This window comes from Ambystoma mexicanum, chromosome 4q, assembly GCF_040938575.1.
Source record: "Ambystoma mexicanum isolate Mex_15411 chromosome 4q, UKY_AmexF1_1, whole genome shotgun sequence".
In the NCBI taxonomy this organism is placed as follows: domain Eukaryota; kingdom Metazoa; phylum Chordata; class Amphibia; order Caudata; family Ambystomatidae; genus Ambystoma; species Ambystoma mexicanum.
Genome location: NC_090928.1, coordinates 1,111,956,935 through 1,111,979,170, shown reverse-complemented (window position 1 = coordinate 1,111,979,170; position 22,236 = coordinate 1,111,956,935). Strand labels below are relative to the sequence as shown.

Genomic DNA, 22,236 nt, shown 5'->3' with positions numbered 1-22,236 from the left:
TATCTGTTGTCCCCGTCTCATTCTGGCTTGATGCATTCTTCCATTAAAGTGCACCTGGCGGCAATCTCCGAGTACAACTGCTCTGCAGGAGTGCCATCACTGTGGTGGAGTTCTTGCATGGGCTGTTCTGGTCTTTTCCACCTGTCCGTCACCCAGCACCAGCGTGGGAGCTAAATGTGCTACTCTCAAGGCTCATGAGGCCGCCTTTCGAGTCTATGCACCAAGCATCCATTTGGCATCTTTCCTGGAAAACAGCATTCTTAGTGGCCATAACATCGGCTAGGAGTGTAGATGAAATCCAGACGTTCTCAAAACAGGCCTATTTAATGCTTCACACGGACAAGGCTATTCTACGTACTAACCCGACCTTTATGCCAAAGGTACCATCCTCTTTCCATCTAAATCAGCAGGAGCGAACCCTGCACACGCTGGATGTAGTGCAAACCCTCAAGTACTATGTGGCATGTACTAAGTATGTATTGTTGTTATACAGCTTTGTAATCTATTCACATACGTTATTTACCTCTAACCCCGGTTCTCCAGCATTGGTATCTTTCATAGATTCACATGCGACCCTCACGTCCACCCTGTATGGCTCGTCTTTTTGCTCTTACTGCCACTCACGTGCTCTTGCAAAAATCTGAAGATGGCCTGTTAGGAAAGATTTCGTAATTGTAGGTAATTTTCCTTCCATGTGGCAACCCCTAAACTTTTTGCTGTTGTTTTTCACCTTGTTCTTGACTTTGCCAGAGAAGTGCAGCCTTCTGCCGCACTCCTCTGGGCTTTCGCTCCTTTTCTTAAGGGGAAACTGACATGCCCTTAAGACAGTCAGTACCGGGGAACGCTGTTTCCCGTAGTTTCTTTTATCATGTTGCGGCTTTTGTGCAACATGACACAAGAGGGCACTGTAAGCTAAGTTACAGCTCTCTTGGGTCTCTAGCCTTCTACAGGCCCTAGATACTCGTTTAGGATTGTATTTGATCGGTGCAAGTGATTCAGGGACGGGAATGGTGGCAGCGATCGTTTCTTTGTATTTTGAGCTCCTTTTGGCGTTCTAAGCGCGTTTTCTGCGCTTCACCCGAAATGGTGGCCTGGCTCCCAAAATGGCCAGACCGCGAGGCTTCTTTGTCCTGTCCGCTGACCGTCTTGCTCCCTTCACCTTCCCCAGGTCGAGCCGACCCGGGGCCTTCCTTATTTGGGCATGTACTTTCCCGCGAAACACGGATGCTTTCGCAGGCTTCTACATGTCTTTTGTGTGCCTCCAGGGTGTGGGCTGGGATGTCTGGTCCCAATACACATCCTGGGTGCCAGAGAGTCTAGGGTGGTGTGAATGCCTGGGACCACCGTGGTCCGTGATTGGTCCACGAATGGTGTGTGTGTTGATGAGCGGATCTCCCATTGGCTCCCCTCCGTTTTGGCGCGAAGGGAACCGTGGATAAGAGGGGGCTGGAAACACCACTACCATGTCGATCTCCTGAGTTCTCACGAACGAAGGAATACAGGAGCCAAGTATCCTGCAACCAAGAGGCTGGACCGAGGAATCGCTGGTGACCCGCTGAAGGACTCCTCCTTTGCACTGCTGTCGTCCTGTGAAACCCTTTCCTCCTTTGATCGAACCAGAAGGCCTGTACTGGTGCTTCGACCTTTGGAATAGCAGGAACAGCTATTCTCGGCATCTTCACCATCTCCTGCCAGTAAGCCTTCGGAAGCGTCTCTGGGCCATCCAGTTGACTGACCAGCTTACACGGGAGTCTTGCTCTGTAACCGCCGCCAGGTTGTGTAGTATTTCGAGTCCTTGTCACTCTCACACGCTTCGTACACTTGGCGTTCCCAAGTCTGAAGTGAGTAGTGTACATTTGGCTCAGATACACACGGCCGCTCCGTTGCCCTGCTGTGGTGACAAAACTGTGCAGGTTTCTTCGATTGGGACGTCTTTTTTCTCTACACGACGACGAGGCATTCCCGGCTCTTCTGAACCTGCCAGCTGCTGAAACTAACGTGGAGAAGCCTGGGTCTGCTTGCATCGGGGACCGGTGAGTAGTATAGCTAGGATCTGGTCGCCCTCCTGCAGTAGCCCATTGCTTTTCCCCGCTGTGTAAAAACAGCACCCTTTTGTCCGTACTCGCGCTCTGCTTCTGCTCACTGTGGAGGCTGCGCTTGAGTCACGGAACCCGTTCTTCTTCTGTTGTGCACTAACCCGAACTGCCTGACTTCCTCCGAAGAGCTTCTCCTTTTGCCCGTTGGCACCAGCGCGTGCAGGTACTTTGAGCACAAGGCTCCACTCTTCGCAGGGCTCGGACTTCCATCTAGTTAGGTGCCTCTGAAGGCGAACTGAGTCTAAAGCATTATCGCACTGCCTGTTTTCCTTCCCTTTCAGGTGGACTACATATTTCGTGCATATAACGCTTGCGACTGTCGTATTTGTATATATATTGTGTTGATATGGTATGTGTTGGCTTAGTATTGTGATATCGTGATTTTCTCGCTACGGTCATTGTTTTAAAGGCCTTAAAATAAATGTGTATATATTTTTGATATAACAACTGTTTGGAGTAGTTTGTAAGCGCTCTTGCTTTGTGTGCTCATTGCGGGCTTTCAGTCACCCTCACCCCTCGAGACCTAGTCTTGACCGCCGCGATCGCTACCTTGATTGGTCTGGCTCGTCCAGAGGTTACCCTGTTCCAAGTAATTAGGTTGGCCTTCTGAACTTCTGCGCCACCAGGACAGAGTTCAGAAATCCGTCTTAACAAATTGGTGTACAGCGGTGGGATACGACTGAAGGTATCCAGTGTTGCGCACGAACTAAGGCATTTCAGGTTATTCCAACCAGGACACGTAGTGAATTGTTGTAGTATAACTTTAAAAAGGCCATAGTCCTATCTAACAGTATGGAAACAAATACCTTGTTAACTTTAAATGCTTCCAAATCAGAAACATTGAAGAAGATGTGTGCGGAGAGAGGTGTTTCCTCTCAAGGCACGAAATTGGAAATGATCCAAAGAATCGTGGCGTGGCAAGAAGCGCAGCTTGACGCTATAACTTCTGAGGACAGTGCGGAAGGTGGTGGGGCTGCTCTCACTGGTAGAACCGACGGTTCTGCCGCCGCACTGATCCATCGCGACCACGAGGACAGGGAGGACGAGATGTCTAATGTTTCCTCTGCCAGTGTTGATGGGGATGCTATGCTTGAATTCAAGAAGCAAGAGCTGCGGTTTAGGCAGCAGGAGCTTGAATTCAGCATAGCCAAACTAAAAATCGAACAGGCAGAAAAACAAAAAGACAGGGATCACCAGTTGGAACTGGCCAAGCTTCAGGTTGCAAATGGGTCCAAGGGTCCTGGACATGGGTCTGGGGCTTCCTCTCATCCACGGTTTCCGAAAGATCTGCTCAGTGTGTATGAGGAAAGGAATGACATTATGGACTGGCTGAATGCGTTTGAGTATGCATGCGAAGTTCAACAAGTTGACAATTCTGATAAGATTGCCTGGTTACTCAGCAGACTGCCCCATTCTGGCTGTAGTGCCATTATGGAAATGTCGAAGGCTGAGCGAGCTGATTTCGCAATGTTAAAGCAAACTCTCATTTTAAAGTTTGGGAAGACTCGGGCCCAATATTTGAAACGTTTCAGAGAGTATAAGAAAAAGGAAGGTGGTACTTGGGTATCTTATGTCACTGAATCCTTGAAAAACTTAACTGGCTGGGTCGAAGGTTATAAGGTTTCTACCTTCGAAGGCATGATAAATCTTGTCATGCTGGAACACGTTTGCTTCTTCTTCCCCGGAGCTTAAGCAGCATTTGGCCGATTCGAAGGAGATAGATCCTAAGAAGCTGGCCATTGCGGCAGACTTATGGGTGTCACATCGAGTGTCCCATAAGGACAAAACTCATCCTGGTAAGCAGGAGGAAGGGAAAAAGTCCAAAGATATGGAGGGTGGAGAATCTGCTAAATCTTCTTCCCATAAGGGCCACAAAAAGAAAAATAAGGGTAAGACAAAAGAGAACTCGCAGGGTAGTGGAGGTCCGCCTCCGAAACAGAACTCTGGTTACAATAAGCCTCCCTATGTAAACAGACCCAATGGATCTTGTTTTGCTTGTGGAGCAACTGACCACGTGAAGGGGGATCCCCGTTGTAAGGTTAGACCTTTGGGGGTCCACTCCGCTAATCTGGCCTTCTCCTCCTACGAGGAAGAAGAGATTACAGGAGCATCCTTCTCCTCAGACTCATTTCCCAGCGGGATAGAGGCTGGGGTAGTTTTAGTGTCCCTGGGTTCCTGGGAGCCTAAAGTCGCAGAGGCTTATGCTAGGATTCCGGATAATACCAAGCACTACTTTAAAGACAGTGTGCTGATCAATGGAGTGGATACTCCAGCTCTTAGGGATAGTGGGTGCAGTCGCACTGTAGTGGATTCTACCTTGGTAGACTCAGAGGAAGTTGCCAGAGCTACTCTGATGCCCACTAAGTTGGCTGACGGCCCCCTCCGTATGTTTCCAGTAATACCTGTAAACCTTACTTTAAATGGTACAGCAGTTAGGATTCCAGTGAGCATTCAGAGAAACGTCCCGGGAAAGGTCTTGTTAGGTAATGATCTCAGAGCTTTAGGGCTCGTAGGAGACACTGCCGAAAGACCCTACACACGGTCTCAAGCACGGGCAGCATTGGCCAAGTCCAATACGCCGCCCCAGCCGAAGGGGAAACCCAAGGCGAAAGGAGTCGACAAGTCACGACGAGGGAAAGAGAATATTCCCCCGAGCTCGCCTACCACTGCGGTGGAGGAAGTTGGTCAATCGCCCGGGCCTGACGAGGAGGTGGCGATGCCTGAAGTATTCGACCCCAACAATCATCCTGAACTAAAAGACTTGTTAGTTGAAGGAGGTCCTGATAGGGACGAATTCATTAAAGGCCAACGTGAGTGCCCATCTCTGGAAGGCCTAAGGAGACAGGCCTGCTCCCAGCTTGAGGGTGAACCTCCTGGGACGCATAGGATTTATTGGGAAGGTGGACTCCTGTATAGTGAGCCCACAGAGTCTACAGAAGGAGACCATAGGAGGTTGGTGGTTCCCCTTGCTGTTAGGCCCTTCCTCCTGCAGTTGGCGCATGAAGTTCCCTTTGCTGGTCACCTTGGTATGAAGAGGACCAAGCAAAGGTTATCCATGCACTTCTACTGGCCCAAGATGGGGGTGCAAGTAGAAAGTCACTGCAGGAGTTGTGCCTCCTGCCAGTTGTCTGGTAAGGTTGGCGCGACAATCCAAGCTCCGTTGGTACCGCTCCCAGTTGTGGGGGTAACATTTGAAAGGGTAGGGATTGACATCGTTGGTCCCCTTGACCCGCAAACATCCTCGGCCAATAGGTTTATCCTGGTGCTGGTCGACCATGCAACCAGATATCCTGAGGCCATCCCATTGAAAACTGTAACTGCCAAGTCAGTTGCAGAAGCTTTACTCGGCATATTTACCAGGGTTGGCTTCCCTAAAGAAGTTGTGTCGGCTCATGGCAGCAACTTTATGTCAAAGTATAGGCAGGCTATGTGGAAAGAATGTGGGGTCACCTACAGGTTCTCTTCTGCATACCACCCCCAGACCAATGGTCTGGGGGGGCGTTTTAACAGGACGTTAAAGAGCGTGATTGGGGCTCTGGAGGAGCCTCAGAGAAGAAAATGGGATCTTCTTGTTTCATGCTTACTGTTTGCCTACCGAGAGGTACCACAGGAGGGTGTTGGCTTCAGCCCCTTCGAACTTCTGTTCGGTCATCCCGTACGGGGACCCTTTGCCATCGTCAAGGAGGGATGGGAGATGCCCACTCCCCCTGTTACTACCAACGTAGTTGATTATGTGCTAGGGCTCAGAAAACGGATGGTACTTCTGATGGGCTTGGCTAGTGATAAATTGAAGGCAGGGCAAGCGCTGGTGAAACATTGGTACGACCAGAAAGCTTCCCTCATCAACTTTACACTTAGTCAGCAAGTCCTGATCATGAATCCCATAAGGCCTCGAGCTTTACAGGACAAATGGTCAGGCCCTTACCCAGTGGTGGAGCCCCTGGGTGAGGTTAACTATTCAGTGGACCTTGGAAGGCCTGGACAGGCTCCAAAAGTGTTTCACGTGAATAGGCTGAAGGCTTTCGTCCCAAGCGTCGAAATCGCAGCACTGCTACTGGCTTCAGATGTTGAGGAAGAGGAGTCTGAACCTCTCCCCGACCTGTTCCAAGGCAGTCCTTCAGATAGCTCTTTGGAGGGTGTCCGAGTAGCCCCTCACCAAAATGGACAAGGCTCAGTGGTTTACCTTGGACATGAAGTAGGTGGAGGGAGGAGACAGCCTCTACCCAGTAAGGTACAAGCAGTACAAGACTGGCCTAACCCCACTACGCAAACCCAAGTGAGAGCCTTCTTAGGACTCACGGGGTATTACCGCAATTTTGTGGCAGACTATGGCACCATAGCTGCCCCTCTGACTGCCCTCACAACTCCGAAGAAACCCAAGAAGGTAACTTGGACCGACGAGTGTGAGAAGGCCTTCAATGGCTTAAAAGACTCCTTGTGCCAGGCCCCTGTACTCAGGGCCCCTGATTATCAAAGACCTTTTATCGTGCAGACGGACGCCTCTGACACTGGGATAGGAGCTGTACTATCACAAGTAGATGAGAAGGGTAAGGAACACCCTATCGGTTTTATTAGTCGCCAGCTTAAGGACAGAGAGCTCAGATGGTCCACGGTAGAGAAAGAATGTTTCTCTGTTGTGTGGGCCCTAAGGAAGCTGAGGCCCTACCTCTATGGGACCCACTTCACTGTGCAAACTGACCATAAGCCGTTAAAGTGGCTAATGAACATGAAGGGGGAGAATCCAAAGTTGCTTAGGTGGTCCATAAGTCTACAAGGCTTCGACTTCACTATTGAGCATAGGCCAGGTGTCCAACATAGCAATGCTGATGGGTTGTCCAGAATGTTTAACCGACCTGAACAAGAGACTCATCCAGGGGTGGATTAGTTCCCTCTGTCCATAGTCTGGGAGGGGCGAGTGTTAGGAAAGATTTCGTAATTGTAGGTAATTTTCCTTCCATATGGCAACCCCTAAACTTTTTGCTGTTGTTTTTCACCTTGTTCTTGACTTTGCCAGAGAAGTGCAGCCTTCTGCCGCACTCCTCTGGGCTTTCGCTCCTTTTCTTACGGGGAAACTGACATGCCCTTAAGACAGTCAGTACCTGGGAACGCTGTTTCCCGTAGTTTCTTTTATCATGTTGCGGCTTTTGTGCAACATGACACAAGAGGGCACTGTAAGCTAAGTTACAGCTCTCTTGGGTCTCTAGCCTTCTACAGGCCCTAGATACTCGTTTAGGATTGTATTTGATCGGTGCAATTGATTCAGGGACGGGAATGGTGGCAGCGATCGTTTCTTTGTATTTTGAGCTCCTTTTGGCGTTCTAAGCGTGTTTTCTGCGCTTCACCCAAAATGGTGGCCTGGCTCCCAAAATGGCCAGACCACGAGGCTCCTTTGTCCTGTCCGCTGACCGTCTTGCTCCCTTCACCTTCCCCAGGTCGAGCCGACCCGGGGCCTTCCTTATTTGGGCATGTACTTTCCCGCGAAACACGGATGCTTTCGCGGGCTTCTACATGTCTTTTGTGTGCCTCCAGGGTGTGGGCTGGGATGTCTGGTCCCAATACACATCCTGGGTGCCAGAGAGTCTAGGGTGGTGTGAATGCCTGGGACCACCGTGGTCCGTGATTGGTCCACGAATTGGTGTCTGTGTTGATGAGCGGATCTCCCATTGGCTCCCCTCCGTTTTGGCGCGAAGGAAACTGTGGATAAGAGGGGGCTGGAAACACCACTACCATGTCGATCTCCTGAGTTCTCACGAACGAAGGAATACAGGAGCCAAGTATCCTGCAACCAAGAGGCTGGACCGAGGAAGCGCTGGTGACCCGCTGAAGGACTCCTCCTTTGCACTGCTGTCGTCCTGTGAAACCCTTTCCTCCTTTGATCGAACCAGAAGGCCTGTACTGGTGCTTCGACCTTTGGAATAGCAGGAACAGCTATTCTCGGCATCTTCACCATCTCCTGCCAGTAAGCCTTCGGAATCGTCTCTGGGCCATCCAGTTGACTGACCAGCTTACACGGGAGTCTTGCTCTGTAACCGCCGCCAGGTTGTGTAGTATTTCGAGTCCTTGTCACTCTCACACGCTTCGTACACTTGGCGTTCCCAAGTCTGAAGTGAGTAGTGTACATTTGGCTCAGATACACACGGCCGCTCCGTTGCCCTGCTGTGGTGACAAAACTGTGCAGGTTTCTTCGATTGGGACGTCTTTTTTCTCTACACGACGACGAGGCATTCCCGGCTCTTCTGAACCTGCCAGCTGCTGAAACTAACGTGGAGAAGCCTGGGTCTGCTTGCATCGGGGACCGGTGAGTAGTATAGCTAGGATCTGGTCGCCCTCCTGCAGTAGCCCATTGCTTTTCCCCGCTGTGTAAAAACAGCACCCTTTTGTCCGTACTCGTGCTCTGCTTCTGCTCACTGTGGAGGCTGCGCTTGAGTCGCGGAACCTGTTCTTCTTCTGTTGTGCACTAACCCGAACTGCCTGACTTCCTCTGAAGAGCTTCTCCTTTTGCCCGTTGGCACCAGCGCGTGCAGGTACTTTGAGCACAAGGCTCCACTCTTCGCAGGGCTCGGACTTCCATCTAGTTAGATGCCTCTGAAGGCGAACTGAGTCTAAAGCATTATCGCACTGCCTGGTTTCCTTCCCTTTCAGGTGGACTACACATTTCGTGCATATAACGCTTGCGACTCTCGTATTTGTATATATATTGTGTTGATATGGTATGTGTTGGCTTAGTATTGTGATATTGTGATTTTCTCGCTACGGTCATTGTTTTAAAGGCCTTAAAATAAATGTGTATATATTTTTGATATAACAACTGTTTGGAGTAGTTTGTAAGCGCTCTTGCTTTGTGTGCTCATTGCGGGCTTTCAGTCACCCTCACCCCTCTTGAGACCTAGTCTTGACCGCCGCAATCGCTACCTTGATTGGTCTGGCTCGTCCAGAGGTTACCCTGTTCCAAGTAATTAGGTTGGCCTTCTGAACTTCTGCGACACCAGGACAGAGTTCATAAATCCGTCTTAACATGGCCGACAGGGGAGGAGTTAAGGGAGGTGTTCCTATTGGCTGTGGGCAGTATGGCCCAAGATTACTGTAATAGAGCACAAAAGTGACCAAGTTTTCAGTTTAAGTTTAAACTGCTCTATGTTACAGAGAATTCCCAGCCTGACTGGGATTATTCACAGAATGTGAATCTATGAAAGATGCTGATGCTGGAGAACTGGAGTTACAGGCAAGTAACTTATTCCTTATCAGTTCGTCAATCACTGGTCTTCCAACTGGTATGCAGTCTTTTGCCCGAAATGTCTTGATTGCGAAAAAATTAAATAAAACAGACTACTGCATACCAATGTCAAGCCTTGCGCAACACAAGTGCGTACAGGGGCTGACACGCACTGCTTCAGTGGCCCGGAAGGAAGGAAGGTGCGGGGAGCATGTAAGTGTCTGTATGTGTGGTTGCTTGTGTGTGTATTGGGGAAGCGGTGTGCAGTGTTTGTGGAGGGGATGTAGGCATGTCCGTTTGAGAGTCTATATTTGGGTGTATTTTGTAGGGTGTGGTGTAATGTTTGTAGTGGGGGTGTAAGTATGTGAGTGTTTGAGACTTAGGGGCAATGGTTCAGGAGGGGTGGGGGAGCAGAAGAAGGGTTCAGGGGATAGCCCCACCCCGATGAGAAATTCCCACCAACATGTGGGTGGTGGTGGAGCAGTTCCAGGGGGATGACTGGGGGGGGTTAATAATCAGAAAAATAATCAAAAGAAATAAATAATCGCTCTTTCCCACGAGGCCCCTCCAAAAATAAATCTAAAAAAGCAGCCGTGTTTGGATGCAGCCTTCACTGTGCTGGACTTTGACATAGAACCACCCATGTTCACTCTCTCTGCTCTAATGGCAATTCAAAGAATACTCTGGTGCTGAAGGAGTCCACATTCAATGTCATACTCAATGCAACCAGTTTAGTATGCAGGTGATACAACAATGGGTTCCTTCCTGAAGTGTAGGATGGAGAGGGCCAGTCTTATCTACATTGCTGGTATTTTTACAGAGATCGAGTTCTCAAAAACAAATGTCTGGTTTCCTGTCCCCTCCCCCTTGCAATTCATGGTTTCCAGTCTAGATATTTTGTAGGTTCTGGTGGTGCAGCGGTCCCTGTAGATGGGGAGTTTCAGCGTGCTATTTGAAGGGGTCAGCTTTGCAGTTATCTTGCATGTGCATGCTCCAAGGGGTTGCCAGTACAGCTTCTTAAGGATGGGGTGATGTGGTCAAATGTTCGTAGTCTTGTGATGACCATGCTCAGACATGCTGGACAGTTTCAGAGGGGGCCAAGATGGCATCTGGGACTTCTTCGATTAGGACACATTGCGACTGCCTAGACCGGATAGGACCAGGGCTTGGACAACTGCTCTGAAGCTGTGCAGGAAAGAAAGGCCCGACTTTGCAGAGCAGCACTAATTTGTACTCTCCCATTTTAGGTCTTCTTGGTGATTGAAATTTTGAAAGAGAGGTCCCAGTCAGTACTAGAATTTCTTCTCACAGACCTTGTGACTCATTCTTTAGGGAGGCAAGTATCTCCCCAACTTCTTGGTTGTTAGATTCCAGTTAGATTCCAGTCCGTGCACCAGGGGGAGCCAGCCACACTGTCTTGTTGCAGCTCCTCCCAGTCTTCTGCCGTAATTGGCTTTGCTCAGCTTCATTTATAGCTCTCAAGTGGAATGCTGCTACTTGTGATTAGCTGAGATCGTGCATGAGTTGCATCGCACATTCTGACAGAATTTTCTCATGGTTTCCATTTTGCAATTGCATCTGGGAAGGTTCCTTGTGTGAGGAGCGAGTTGAGGATTAGTTGAGGAGAAGTGGTGTGAGACTTCACAAAGGTGATGGGAAAGATGGCTTCTTTGTCGGTGCTGAGTTTGTATTGGTCAGTTGTTCTAGACTAAGTGCCCCAAATTGGCTGTGTGGGCATTTACAGATGTTAATGTCACTGCGGTGGCCCCAACTACATTAGCTTCAGGCCCCACTAGTTAGACAATTCTGGCTACACCTCTGAGACTTGAGCTTTTCCGGGTATTGAGTACTCGACGCACCACCTCCAGTGAAAAGCTTGGCACTGGCCCACCCAAAACTATACGTCTATCTGGTGCAAGGGGACATGCACAGACTTGGCCCGAGGCGATTGCGTGAAGGCGAGCAAAGTGGGCTTCCCAGCATGCAGGTTGTGTGGGAATGCACCTTAAATTGTGGTTTGATGCCCCTGTACCATCAACTCCCAAAAAGCCTTATCCCTTGTGTACATAAAGCTGGCTCCAGATGCCACCAGCACGGTGGCAAACTGGTTTCTTTCCTTTTTTATCTGTATCTTATATGGGCTCAAACTGGCCAATAGAGTGATGCCAAAGTTCAAGCCCACAGTCCAGAGTGGGCCACTAGGACAAGTTACTTCAATGTGTAGCAAAAAGATCTACCAGTGTTACTGAACAAACATCCTTTCAAATGCACACTGTGCAACACATTTTACCCCCAAACACCTCCTCGGGTCCTACACAAGGAATGAATTGACATTTGGGACTGTGGGCCACTTTTTAAGTGGTCTGAGCCAATTTTATGCGCCAGTCCGGGCCCAATCCTAGTCTGCATACACAATGAACAGCTACATGAATGCTGTTTCTTCCAGTATTTGTATTTCTTTATTTGTATAGCGCGCCGGGCCCAAGGCGCCAGACCAGTGGTTCTGGTGTGGACAAGTGACCACTGCAACCTAAAGGGGTGAATTATCGTGGGCAATTCACATTACCACAAAATGAAACGGATAAACCTGTCAGCGTTTGAACCCCCCAACCTTAGGCGTTGGAACCTTTCAGAAAAATATATTCTGGTGTATAAAACAATATGAAGCGATACTCCACAGATTAGAGATTAAGTCCCAGTTGATCACTAGCCTCATTTCCGGACTCGACCAATAGCGTTTAGTTTAGGATCAGGGTGTAAGGAGAAGGTAGGGGTGTGCAGATTTGGGAGTGGAAGGCAACACTTGTTTTTTTTCTTAATTTTTCAAGACAAAGTTTGTGCTCTTCAAATTCTGAACTGAGGAGTTGGGGGCCTAAAGTAGCAAGATCAAAATTTGGAAGAAATAGCACAACTCTCCCTAAAGTCCAGCTGCACCAGGTCACATCTTCATCAAATAAAGACCTTCCGTAAGATCAAGTGGCAGAGTCAAATGCTTAGAATCCAGGAGGTCCGAGTCCTAATTCTGGCTCTCCCCAAGTAAACACTGCGTGATCTTGAGCAAATTGGAGAGAGTACATAGCCAAGACACGCATCATCTGTCAAAATGGCAGAGCTTAGAAATGCACTTAACAGTAGTGGCACTACATCTGTATGGCGGTAGGTTTCCAATTGGATGCAATGTTATGGAGACCTCAGTTGTGGCTGGATCGGTGCCCACTGAGAGATGTTCACAATCCTGCCAATCCAAATAAGGAGTATACTGGGTTGTGTCCGCTGCCATAACCCGGTTTGTCTTGAATTACCTCCAACTGTATTTGATTACACTCTAAAGTCCAGAGCTATGCAAGCTGTTTACGCCTACAATTCCCATGGGCCCCCCTACTGACTATAGTGGCTAGGGATGATGGGAGCTGTCGGCTAACCCACCTGGCTGCCTACCCTTGCACACCTTGCCAATGCTTATTGAGGGCACCGTCCGTGACCTGCATTAACTGCATAGTCTGGATTAAGTCGCAATAACTCACATTCAAGATTCTGTTTCATGGGCAAAGTGCATGGACCTGGAAGCGGTTCCCAAGAGGTGGAGTAGGGTTGATCCAAAGAGGTCCTTGCCTTTACTTTTATTAATTGGGGACGAGGGAGATAGAGTTGCCATTTATTTGGAGGCTAGACACGGATGTTTATACACTTTAAACCCTCTGGTGTTTACTGTGCAATAGTTTGCCTTGATTGCTCAATCAGTGGGTTTTGTACGTTTTATACACCAAATTATTTCATGAACTATCTGGGCTGTATGATTTTTTTTTTTTAATTAAATGTACAAAAACATGAATTGATTGCTAAATACCAGCATCAAGCAATATGCAAGCTAGCGAGTCTGTCCAAAAGAACCTAGATGGGATTGCATTCTCACTGATGCAGCGCTGGTAACCAAGCGCTCCAAAGGTCTAAATACATAATCATTTATAATAATTTGCATTTATATAGCACTACGAACCCTCAGCTATCTGAGCGCTGCTTATTATTACCCACGCACGTCATGCTCATGTATCAACCTTGGACGGAGGAAAGACCTACTGGGATTCGAACTCTGCATGGATGTCAAAGAGAGCGGTCTACGCACTGTGCTATCTGACCACCATACATGCCAGATGACTCTACTGTTACCCAGCTAGCAAACCAATCAACCCCTATAAAGACACCAGAATACATCCAGCCACCCGTCATCCTATGCCAGCCACCTACACATCCTTCCATTCCACTCACTCCATTCCACGGCCGCCACGTAATACATCCTCTTTCACGCTCCAACCTCCTCCCCAATGCAAACTTCACCATGCATCCAAGGCAGTCACATCCTCCCAACCACCCACTTCCCTCCCCACACAGCCAGCCATTCATTCATCCATCCATCCAAGCCATCACACATCCTACTTATTCTTCACATTCACCTACTGATGCAAACACCCACCAACCAGAACCATCCACTCTCCCAATCTAGTCAGTCAGAGACTCCTCCCACCAATCCAGTCAAAAAATCAATGTCTCCAAGCCAGATGATCCAGTAGCTACTTCCGGGCCTGCCTGGGCAACCCCTCAGCAGCTCAGCATGGCAAACATTGGGACCGCCCATGTTTTCATATCAAATTGGAACTTCCAGCATGCTCACAGGGGCACAGAAACCCTGCCTTTCGCAATTGACTCATTCAAGCGCCTTGTTCTCCGGTAAGAATTACACACTGCTGCAAGCATGCCTGAACTGATGCCAAGTGCTTGGTTAATCTGTTGACATGCCACAAACGCAGCCAGCGCAGCGCTGATGGCCGGGACGCCACTCGACGCTGGGCTAGCGACATTAGTCAAATATTTGCTCAACATGCACACCGTACCCGACGTTGGCTTGTGGCCTTCAGGTGTTTAATCAGCTGCACACTAAGCTCTCCAAGGCAGGAACCCCTTTGGCAACGGGCGCACCATCAAAGGAATTTCCCTCCTCACGACACCGGGATCTTACTCACCAGAATCTTCCGGTTCCCTTTCACGAACTCTCTGAAGGCCACAATGACTTGCTCCTTTGTCTTGGTCTTCTTGAAGTCCCGGTTGACTGTGCCGTCCTCCTTCTGAAATATGCAGGAAACACAATCAGTGTATCATCGACAAGCACCACAAACAAACCCATTTTACACAGGATAGATTCGCAGAGTTGTAGCAGTCCATGCCCCAGCAGCCAGAAAGATGGCGATTTTCAGAATGCCCCTACTTTAAGATTCAGAAGATAAATTTGCATAAAATGATTCGAAATGTATGGACATTTTTTGTCATGAATATTAATTCGGGATATCCCGAAAAACAATCGGGTTTCCTGCTCTCGAGGCCTCGATTGGGACACCCGGGGAGAGAGGAAATATCAGTGTGCGTGCTCCTTAATGAAATCTGCCAATCAGGGCAGCCTTGTGTTTCTATTTTGGAAACTGATCTGCTTGAAGGGCGTGGGGGTCGCCCAGCACTGGACCCACTATATAGCGCACCAGGTCTTTAGGTGAGCTCATGTTCATTTTCTTTACATACCGGCAGGGCTCACGCTACTTGTCTGCAGACTTCAGAACATTCAATTGCTTGTGGTCTATGTTTGCACGTGAAAGCCTCATGTCGAAAATCAGCGTTCATTATGTAGCAAAAGCACCACAGGTGAGCGAAATGAGACCATGCAGAGAACAGCATTCATAGGACACGGGAAATACTTATAATTATCATCAATTAAATAACAAAGAAAATACGATTTGAAGCTCCTTTGTCTACACCCGCGCTGCCGCCATTCATCCCACCCCCCCCCCCCGCCCTACCTGTAATGAACGTGTGCTGCAGATGACGCACCTTGGGTGCAAGGCCTAACGAGCTCCTTCCGCCCCACTCTCACGTGCCAGGATAAAAACGGATATAACTCCTCTGATCCTGACTGTACGACTATAAATAGGTTCCCCTTTCTGCACCGTGTTCGCGCGCTGCACAAAAGGCCACATTCTTCAGAACTTTAAAGCCTCAGAGCTTCTTTCGGGTTCCGAAATGGCTTCCTCAGCGGGCGGCGACGTTAATGGAATCTTGACAGCCATGTTTGACTTGGCCGCTTCCTGCCGCCAGAGCCTGCTGGCTCGCATGCTTCCGTCAGCTGCTCAGAGCCAATGTACCATTTCCCAAAGCCTGCGACATACAGCGCGCTCATTCGCGCCGCCAGGGCAGTTTCCAGTCCATTTGGTACCCAGGGCGAAACACTAGGAATGCGCCCCCCCCTCCAGACACACCACTCCACCCTGCGTGCCACTGCCAAACTACACCTTTAAGGAACTCCTGCCCAAAGTCAATAAATCACTGCAACAAATGAAATCGCTTTAATTACATCATGATCCAAGAACTTTGCAGTAACTCCTCGTAGAAAGCAGAGTACAGAAACAGTATCTGCTACTTTTAAAGTTTAGTGTCAATTTTTAGTCTATGTTAAGGGCACTGATGTAACTTTGTATGGAGTGGTAACCACATAGGCAGGACACAGACAGGAACCACTCCAGAGCCAGGCTTGTAGAAAAAGGTACGCTTCTATAATGTTACAGTCAATAGTGGGAAAGTGAGACAGGAGATCAGGTAATGTGCTTCTACCTCCAGTGGCTCTGTCCCTAACCGTCAATCCTGGAACCCTCATACTTTCACCACTCCAGGCCTCACTCCAAGCTCCATTGCCCTCTAAGACAGACACACAGCTCACCTAGCCAGATGTACGCTACGCGCTAGAGCAGAGTTAGGCGCTAGGCTACAACAGGCACTCTCCTTGACTTTGCTGCTGCAAAAGCATTTGCTGCTGCTGCATAATCAATGTTTTCAACAAGTTCACTCTCAATTGAAAGTATTGTAAAAGCTGATAGCCTTTCCTTGGACATTGTAGAGCGCAAGTATGTCTTTATCAGTTTCAATTTACTAAAGCTCTGGATTATTTATTTATTCATGCAATGTTAGTCGGGTACAGGTATCCGACAAACATTGCATAAATAAATAAATGAATTATCTGTGTCCATGTACCCGACAAACATTGCATAAATAAATAAAGCGGGTCATGGCTTTAAGAATATTTACTCAGCGACACCGGTCAAAACTATTATCAGCATAATGAAGTAACTCATCACGGGTGTCATGGAAGTGGTTTAAAGTGGAATTGATATATAGTTAGGAAAAGAAGCAGCATGAAAGAAAAAGTGCTGTTTTAAACTATTATTTTGGACATTTCCGGGGCTTGCAGGGATGCACCGTGGGGCCAAACGAGTCTCAGTTTGTACAGTGTCTGGCAAAACAGTCAGATGTAGGAAAAACTAAGTTAAGGACATACTTTAAAGAGGCATTTTAAACCCAATGAGAACTGGCAAGGGCGTATTGTCCAAAATGTACACGACACAAGACGACAAAGATACCGTTAATGATCTGGGATCCCGATGAACAAGCTAGGCAATAGAACACGGCATAGACGGCAATAAGCCTTAAAATTTGTGCACGCCGCTGCACTTCATGCAGCGTACACATTGATTGCAATTAAAGACAGGTTTGACAAATTAACGTATAAGTACATATGACGTTCCAACGAACATGGGTGACTATTTCAAGGGAAAAATATAAATTCCCCTTGCAAGCCCTTCTGGGAAGCATGCTGCTCCAGGAGAATTGAACACCTAGGGGGGTCCCCCAAATGAACCATTCTGCAGCTAATTTACTGGCCCAGTCTTAACTCATACTGGGTCCCATTCTATAGGCTATTTAAATCACCACACAGAATGTTGCACACAGTAAAAAGTATTTGTCATTTTATATTAAAATAGTTATAATTTATTACATAGGCCATTGGTTGTATGTTTACAGAGTAAAACAAAACACATAAATGCATTTGTCAATATGGAAAATGTATGCATACATCCAATATCATTTTATGAGTGAATCATAAAACCTAAGGTGACACGGAAAAAAATCTATTATGAGGAGAAAGGCGGGCACAACCACTATCTTCCTGGCCCTATCTGACTAATAGGTCACAGTTATCCTCAATAAATCGGTGTCACCTATTTCATATTCTAAAATTGATTATACATGGCAAAATTAATTATTCATGACCGAAAAAACACATCTCAGGTCTACGTCCATGGTGGCGTTGTTGAACATTACAGCATAACTCGATGGCACAGAGTAATGCAGGGGACGTTTCGGCAGGACATCAATTATACTGCCTTCATCAGGACCCCAAGGGAAATGGAGCTCTGTGGATGTGATAAATAATAAATGTACTGCCATATAAAAGCATATTAAAAAGAAACAGCAACCAAAAATCAGCTGCTGGAAAAGTAATGTATAAAGACGTAGAGAGATGAAGTCCTCCACCAACAAAACACCAAACTATTGTGTGTAAGCGGGAACCCACACCTAGTCGGAGTGGTGATACCTGCTTGAAAAAAAACCTCTACCAGCACGTATCATTCACACGACCCGAACCCGAGACCGGGCAAGGGGCCGCGAAATGAAACGCGAGCAAAGGAAAGAGAAACAGGGGAAATAAAATAAAATAATTATTATTATACCCCCAAATGGTTATGTGCGGTGATGCTGTGCCCAAGTGCCAGCATGCTGGGAGCCCCAGAGACCGAGCCCAAGACTATGTAATCCGCAGTGCCCGAGACCATATGTATAAGGGACTATGTCAGCCCCCAACTTACTTTAAAGGGTAGAACAATGCCCCAAAAAGATTTTAGCTGCAACGATAACAGCAAGAATGAAGAAAGAAAACCTCCAGGCCTGCATGTGTGGAGAAAAAAAAAGAAGAAGACCAACGTACGTTGAAACCCTTAACCAAAAAGATGGCCACATAGAAAACGCTATCTGCCTTCCCCTTGACATGCAAGGGGCCACATAGTTGCTCACCTTAATGGTAGGGCTGGACATATTATAAATAAATGTCCCTCTAATGACGGTCGCGTTCGTCTATGGCCGGTATCACCAAATGTAGGTTTTCAGGACGATTATGAAGTAAATCGTCATCAAGTCATCATTCCCAAGCTGGAAAAGGGAAGAAACAGAACAGCATGGCCATATAAGTAAACGTAAAGGATCAAAGATCCAAACAGCACAAGGAAGCCCGACACAGGACCTGTTGCCGACACTACTCGGCTCAAAATAAATATTGAGCAAAGTAAAAGCATGTCCACAGAAGGCGCGATATGCAGTAACTCAAAATAGCCACCGTGTATCACGTACAACAGATTCAGACTGTGACAGCTCACATCGTGTGAACAAGGCACCTACCCGAACGTGCCTCCTACAGACCTCGGATACGGCGACGAAGCAGAGAAACCTTCCGAGTGGTACCCACCACGTCTACACTCACATCGTCCGCGCAGACGCTACAAAAACGGTGTACGCGCGCCATCATGTAATGGGGAGAAACAAAGAAAGGACTCAAAATTGACTAGGAAAAAATCTCATAATCGGCCACCCATTCATAGAATAGAAAATAGGACTAAAAAGTAGCGCTGACAGCCAAAAATAGACTAATCTACTGGGACTACCAGAGTCTCATAAGGACAACTGCTAGCCCACTCGAGAAACTCAGTAAATCCAAGACGGGCTCCTCCTGGATACAAAAAAGTAATAATGAAGTATCTAGTTATACTAGTTGTAGCCCAATGCCTCGTACTGCTAAAAAGATGGCAACCAGTAACTGATAGGCAGTCTATAGAGGAATAAAAGAAGGGGGAATCCGTAATAAGAAACCAACAGTCAAAAAACCTCCCAAAGTAGACTCTCTAATCGAAAAGCTTAACAGTGAGAATTAACAGTGATGCGTGCATTTACATACACCACCAACCACATCAGGGGCTTTGGCACCTATCTGCCCGTGCCACCATGCTACCCTCCCTCACCTGTGTCCCACGAACTGCTGACCACACGTCTAACTCGAAGGGTCCTGGGCTTGCAGGGACGCAACGTGGGCCCAAACGGGTGAGCCCACGGTGCGCCCCTGCATGGCCTTGACCCTTCAGTTATCCCCCAATCTTTGAGGAAGAAATAAATAAATGCATAAAGAAAGACAACCAGTGCTTAATTTGTGGGGGTGGTTGCCAGTGCCCAACACCGGCACTCTTTTTTGGGCACCTGAACTCATGCGGGGCCAGCGCACGTGCAATTGCTTTGTTTGTTCTTCCACTTCACTTTGCTTTGATTATAAATCATTGGGATTTGTCATTCTGATCTCGATCTCTCTCGTGTTTGCAGGTTGCAGGCCATGGCTGGCTGGGCCTGGGAGGGGCCAGCAATAGCAATGAACAACAAACTGTTACAAACAACAGCCAATGAAAACTACCATTCTGTTGTTACTATGCAGTATTTGATACATTCTGTATAGTAATACAGAATGTGCAGTTTTCATTGGCTGTTCTTCTGAGCCAGTGAAATTACATGGTGACGTGTTGTTGTTGCCACAGGAGGCAGCGCAGCGCCACCTTCATTTCACGAGTTACTGTGAAGTGAAGGTGGTGAGGCGTGGCGTCGTAGGTCCTGACTTGTGAGAGAGACAGCCTGCCCTGCTGCACTGCATGGTGCGGCCTAGTTGCTTCCTGGGGCCCCCTCTGCCTGCTGTTTCATTTGTGCAGGTGCCAGTGTGCGCACCCGCCTCACCCCCCCCACCCTGAGGCCCGACAGGGGACCAAGTCCCAGCCGGCAAAGCAGGTAAGTCACTTGTTGTTGCGTGCGGTGCAGCCTGAGCCTGTCACAGTCAAGTGATCAGGCAAGGAAGGCCCAGGTCTGGGCCCAGGTGGCGGCACGGTCCCCTGGTGGTGTCCTGACTGCCCAGGAGTCAGGACCCCACCAGGGGCCCGTCCGTGCCCGGGCTTCTGTCTGTGTGACCTGTGTGCAGTGTGCTGCTGACTGCAGTCAGTGCCAGTGCATTTCTGTGACCAGGGGCTGGTGGCTGCCGCAGACTGAGTCGGATGACTCTGCCGCGGGCGGCCGGTCTCCTGGATTTTGCCCAAAAGTATGTTTTTTACTTTTTTCTTTGAAAACCTGACCTTCCGTGTGGCTGGTGGCCGGGGCCCCGCCCCACGGAAGGTAGGTTTTAAAAGAAATAACTTATTTTGAGTGGCGGCTGTGGCCCATCACTTCGAAAGTGATGGGCCCCAGCTGCCCAAATATATGTTTTTTCTTTTAAAATCTTACCTTCCGTTGGGCCGCTGCACTGCGCACCTATTTTTGTCATCATCAGGCTCAGCATGGCAGTGGCGGTGGTGGCCCCATGGAAGTTAGCCTAAATGATTGCGGCAAGGCCGGGCAAAGCCCGGGACTGGGCGAGGCACGGGCTCTACGTGCTCTACGTGCTCCCACTAGTGTCTGTCACAAAAGGAATGAATTGTTATTTGCAACTTTGGCCACTTTTTCATTGGTGCCGAGCCCGACTCGAGACAATTGTATGCCCCAGTCCGAACCTGGATAGCATTAATCTAAGCGAAACATGAACTGTGAATTTGTGCCTGGGTGTTTCCGTTCTTTCTTTTAATGTTATCGGCCTAATTAGTTCACAAACAAGCCTCAGCGAGGGGACCTGGAACGGTGCACGTATTGGGCCGAAAACGAAACGGCTGTACTTCGCGAGAAAACCCCATGCAAAGATGAACTTCTGAAATGCCATTTCAGGCTTAAAGATGCATACATGAAAACTAGACGGGGATAAACATGGTGCACGTGCCCACTAATCTGTTGTCATAAATAAAAAGCACTAGTTGAGTATTCGTGAATAATTCTCAACCATCTTTTGCTGTCATTTTTTTACATAATTCCAGCACATGTTTTCTATCCTGATGTGTAGTTTATACACCAGATGTGGCCCCTTAACCTGCGTACAGTACGCTCCGAGCATGTGCTCTGAATGAGAGCACATGCAATCCTCAGATAGGAATCCTCAGATAGGGAGGTGGGTGTCTGTAACACCCCGCAGTTTAGTGAAGTATGTCAAGAACATGTCAGTGGGAAGGAGATATCCGAATATGCATTCTCCTCTGGCTCCTGAATATTAGGTGACAAAACATATTTAGTTTTTTTAATATGTGTTTTGGTGGAAAGAGGCCCTAAAGCAGAAGTAGCACAGGCTGTTGATTTCACAACAATTGGTCTCATTACGAGGCTTGCGCTCCCGTAATGAAGGGTGCCGGTACGGGACCGACACCCTTTATTACGGGATGCGCAATTACGAGGTTCCCTTTGCGGGACCCGGACCAGACGTCTGGTAAAACCAGACATTTTTTCCGGGTCCCGCGAGGGGAAGAGGGAGGTAATAACGGGCCATTCGTAACGTGCCCGTTGTTACCTCCCTCCCCATTCCCATTGAGCCCTATGGGGCTCAAATAGGAATGGGGAATGGTTCCTTCAAGGAGGAATAACCGGGTCCTCCAATGTTGGAATTACCTGGTTATTCCTCATTGAAGGAACCCGGTAATGGAGCCCGGTTTGGAGGCAGCCATGGTGCTAAGAGCACCATGGCTGCCTCCAAACTGGTAATGAGGCCCATGGCCCTCATTACAAGTCAGGCGGTGGACCATGGTGCTATTAGCACCATGGTCCATGCCGGATTCCGCCATGTGAATTGGCGGAATTACCGCCCCATTCCAAGGTGAGTGGGGCAGTAATTCCCCATTCACCATTTGCCCTTCCCCATTCCCATTTTTGCCCCATAGGGCATAATGGGGATGGGGAAGGCGCCAATTGCGGCACCGTAAATTACGGTGCCGTAATTAGCACCAAGGTCGCTTAGCGCCTTGGACTTTAACGCCTGCAAAAAGCAGGCGTTAAAGTGTGAATCAGGAGTTAAGGGTTAATGGCACCGACGGCGGCGTTAAACCCTTAACGCCTGACTTG

General features: G+C 48.3%; 1 protein-coding gene across 1 annotated transcript in view; it reads right to left on the bottom strand.

The window, feature by feature from the left end:
- The window catches only part of LOC138468220 (inositol-trisphosphate 3-kinase A-like), a 520,402-nt gene that overhangs the window by 107,355 nt on the left and 390,811 nt on the right, over nucleotides 1-22,236 (bottom strand). Inside the window, exon 6 of the mRNA XM_069608681.1 lies at nucleotides 14,328-14,429. Coding sequence (XP_069464782.1) covers nucleotides 14,328-14,429 — 102 coding nt within the window. The remainder of the gene's footprint in view (nucleotides 1-14,327; nucleotides 14,430-22,236) is intronic.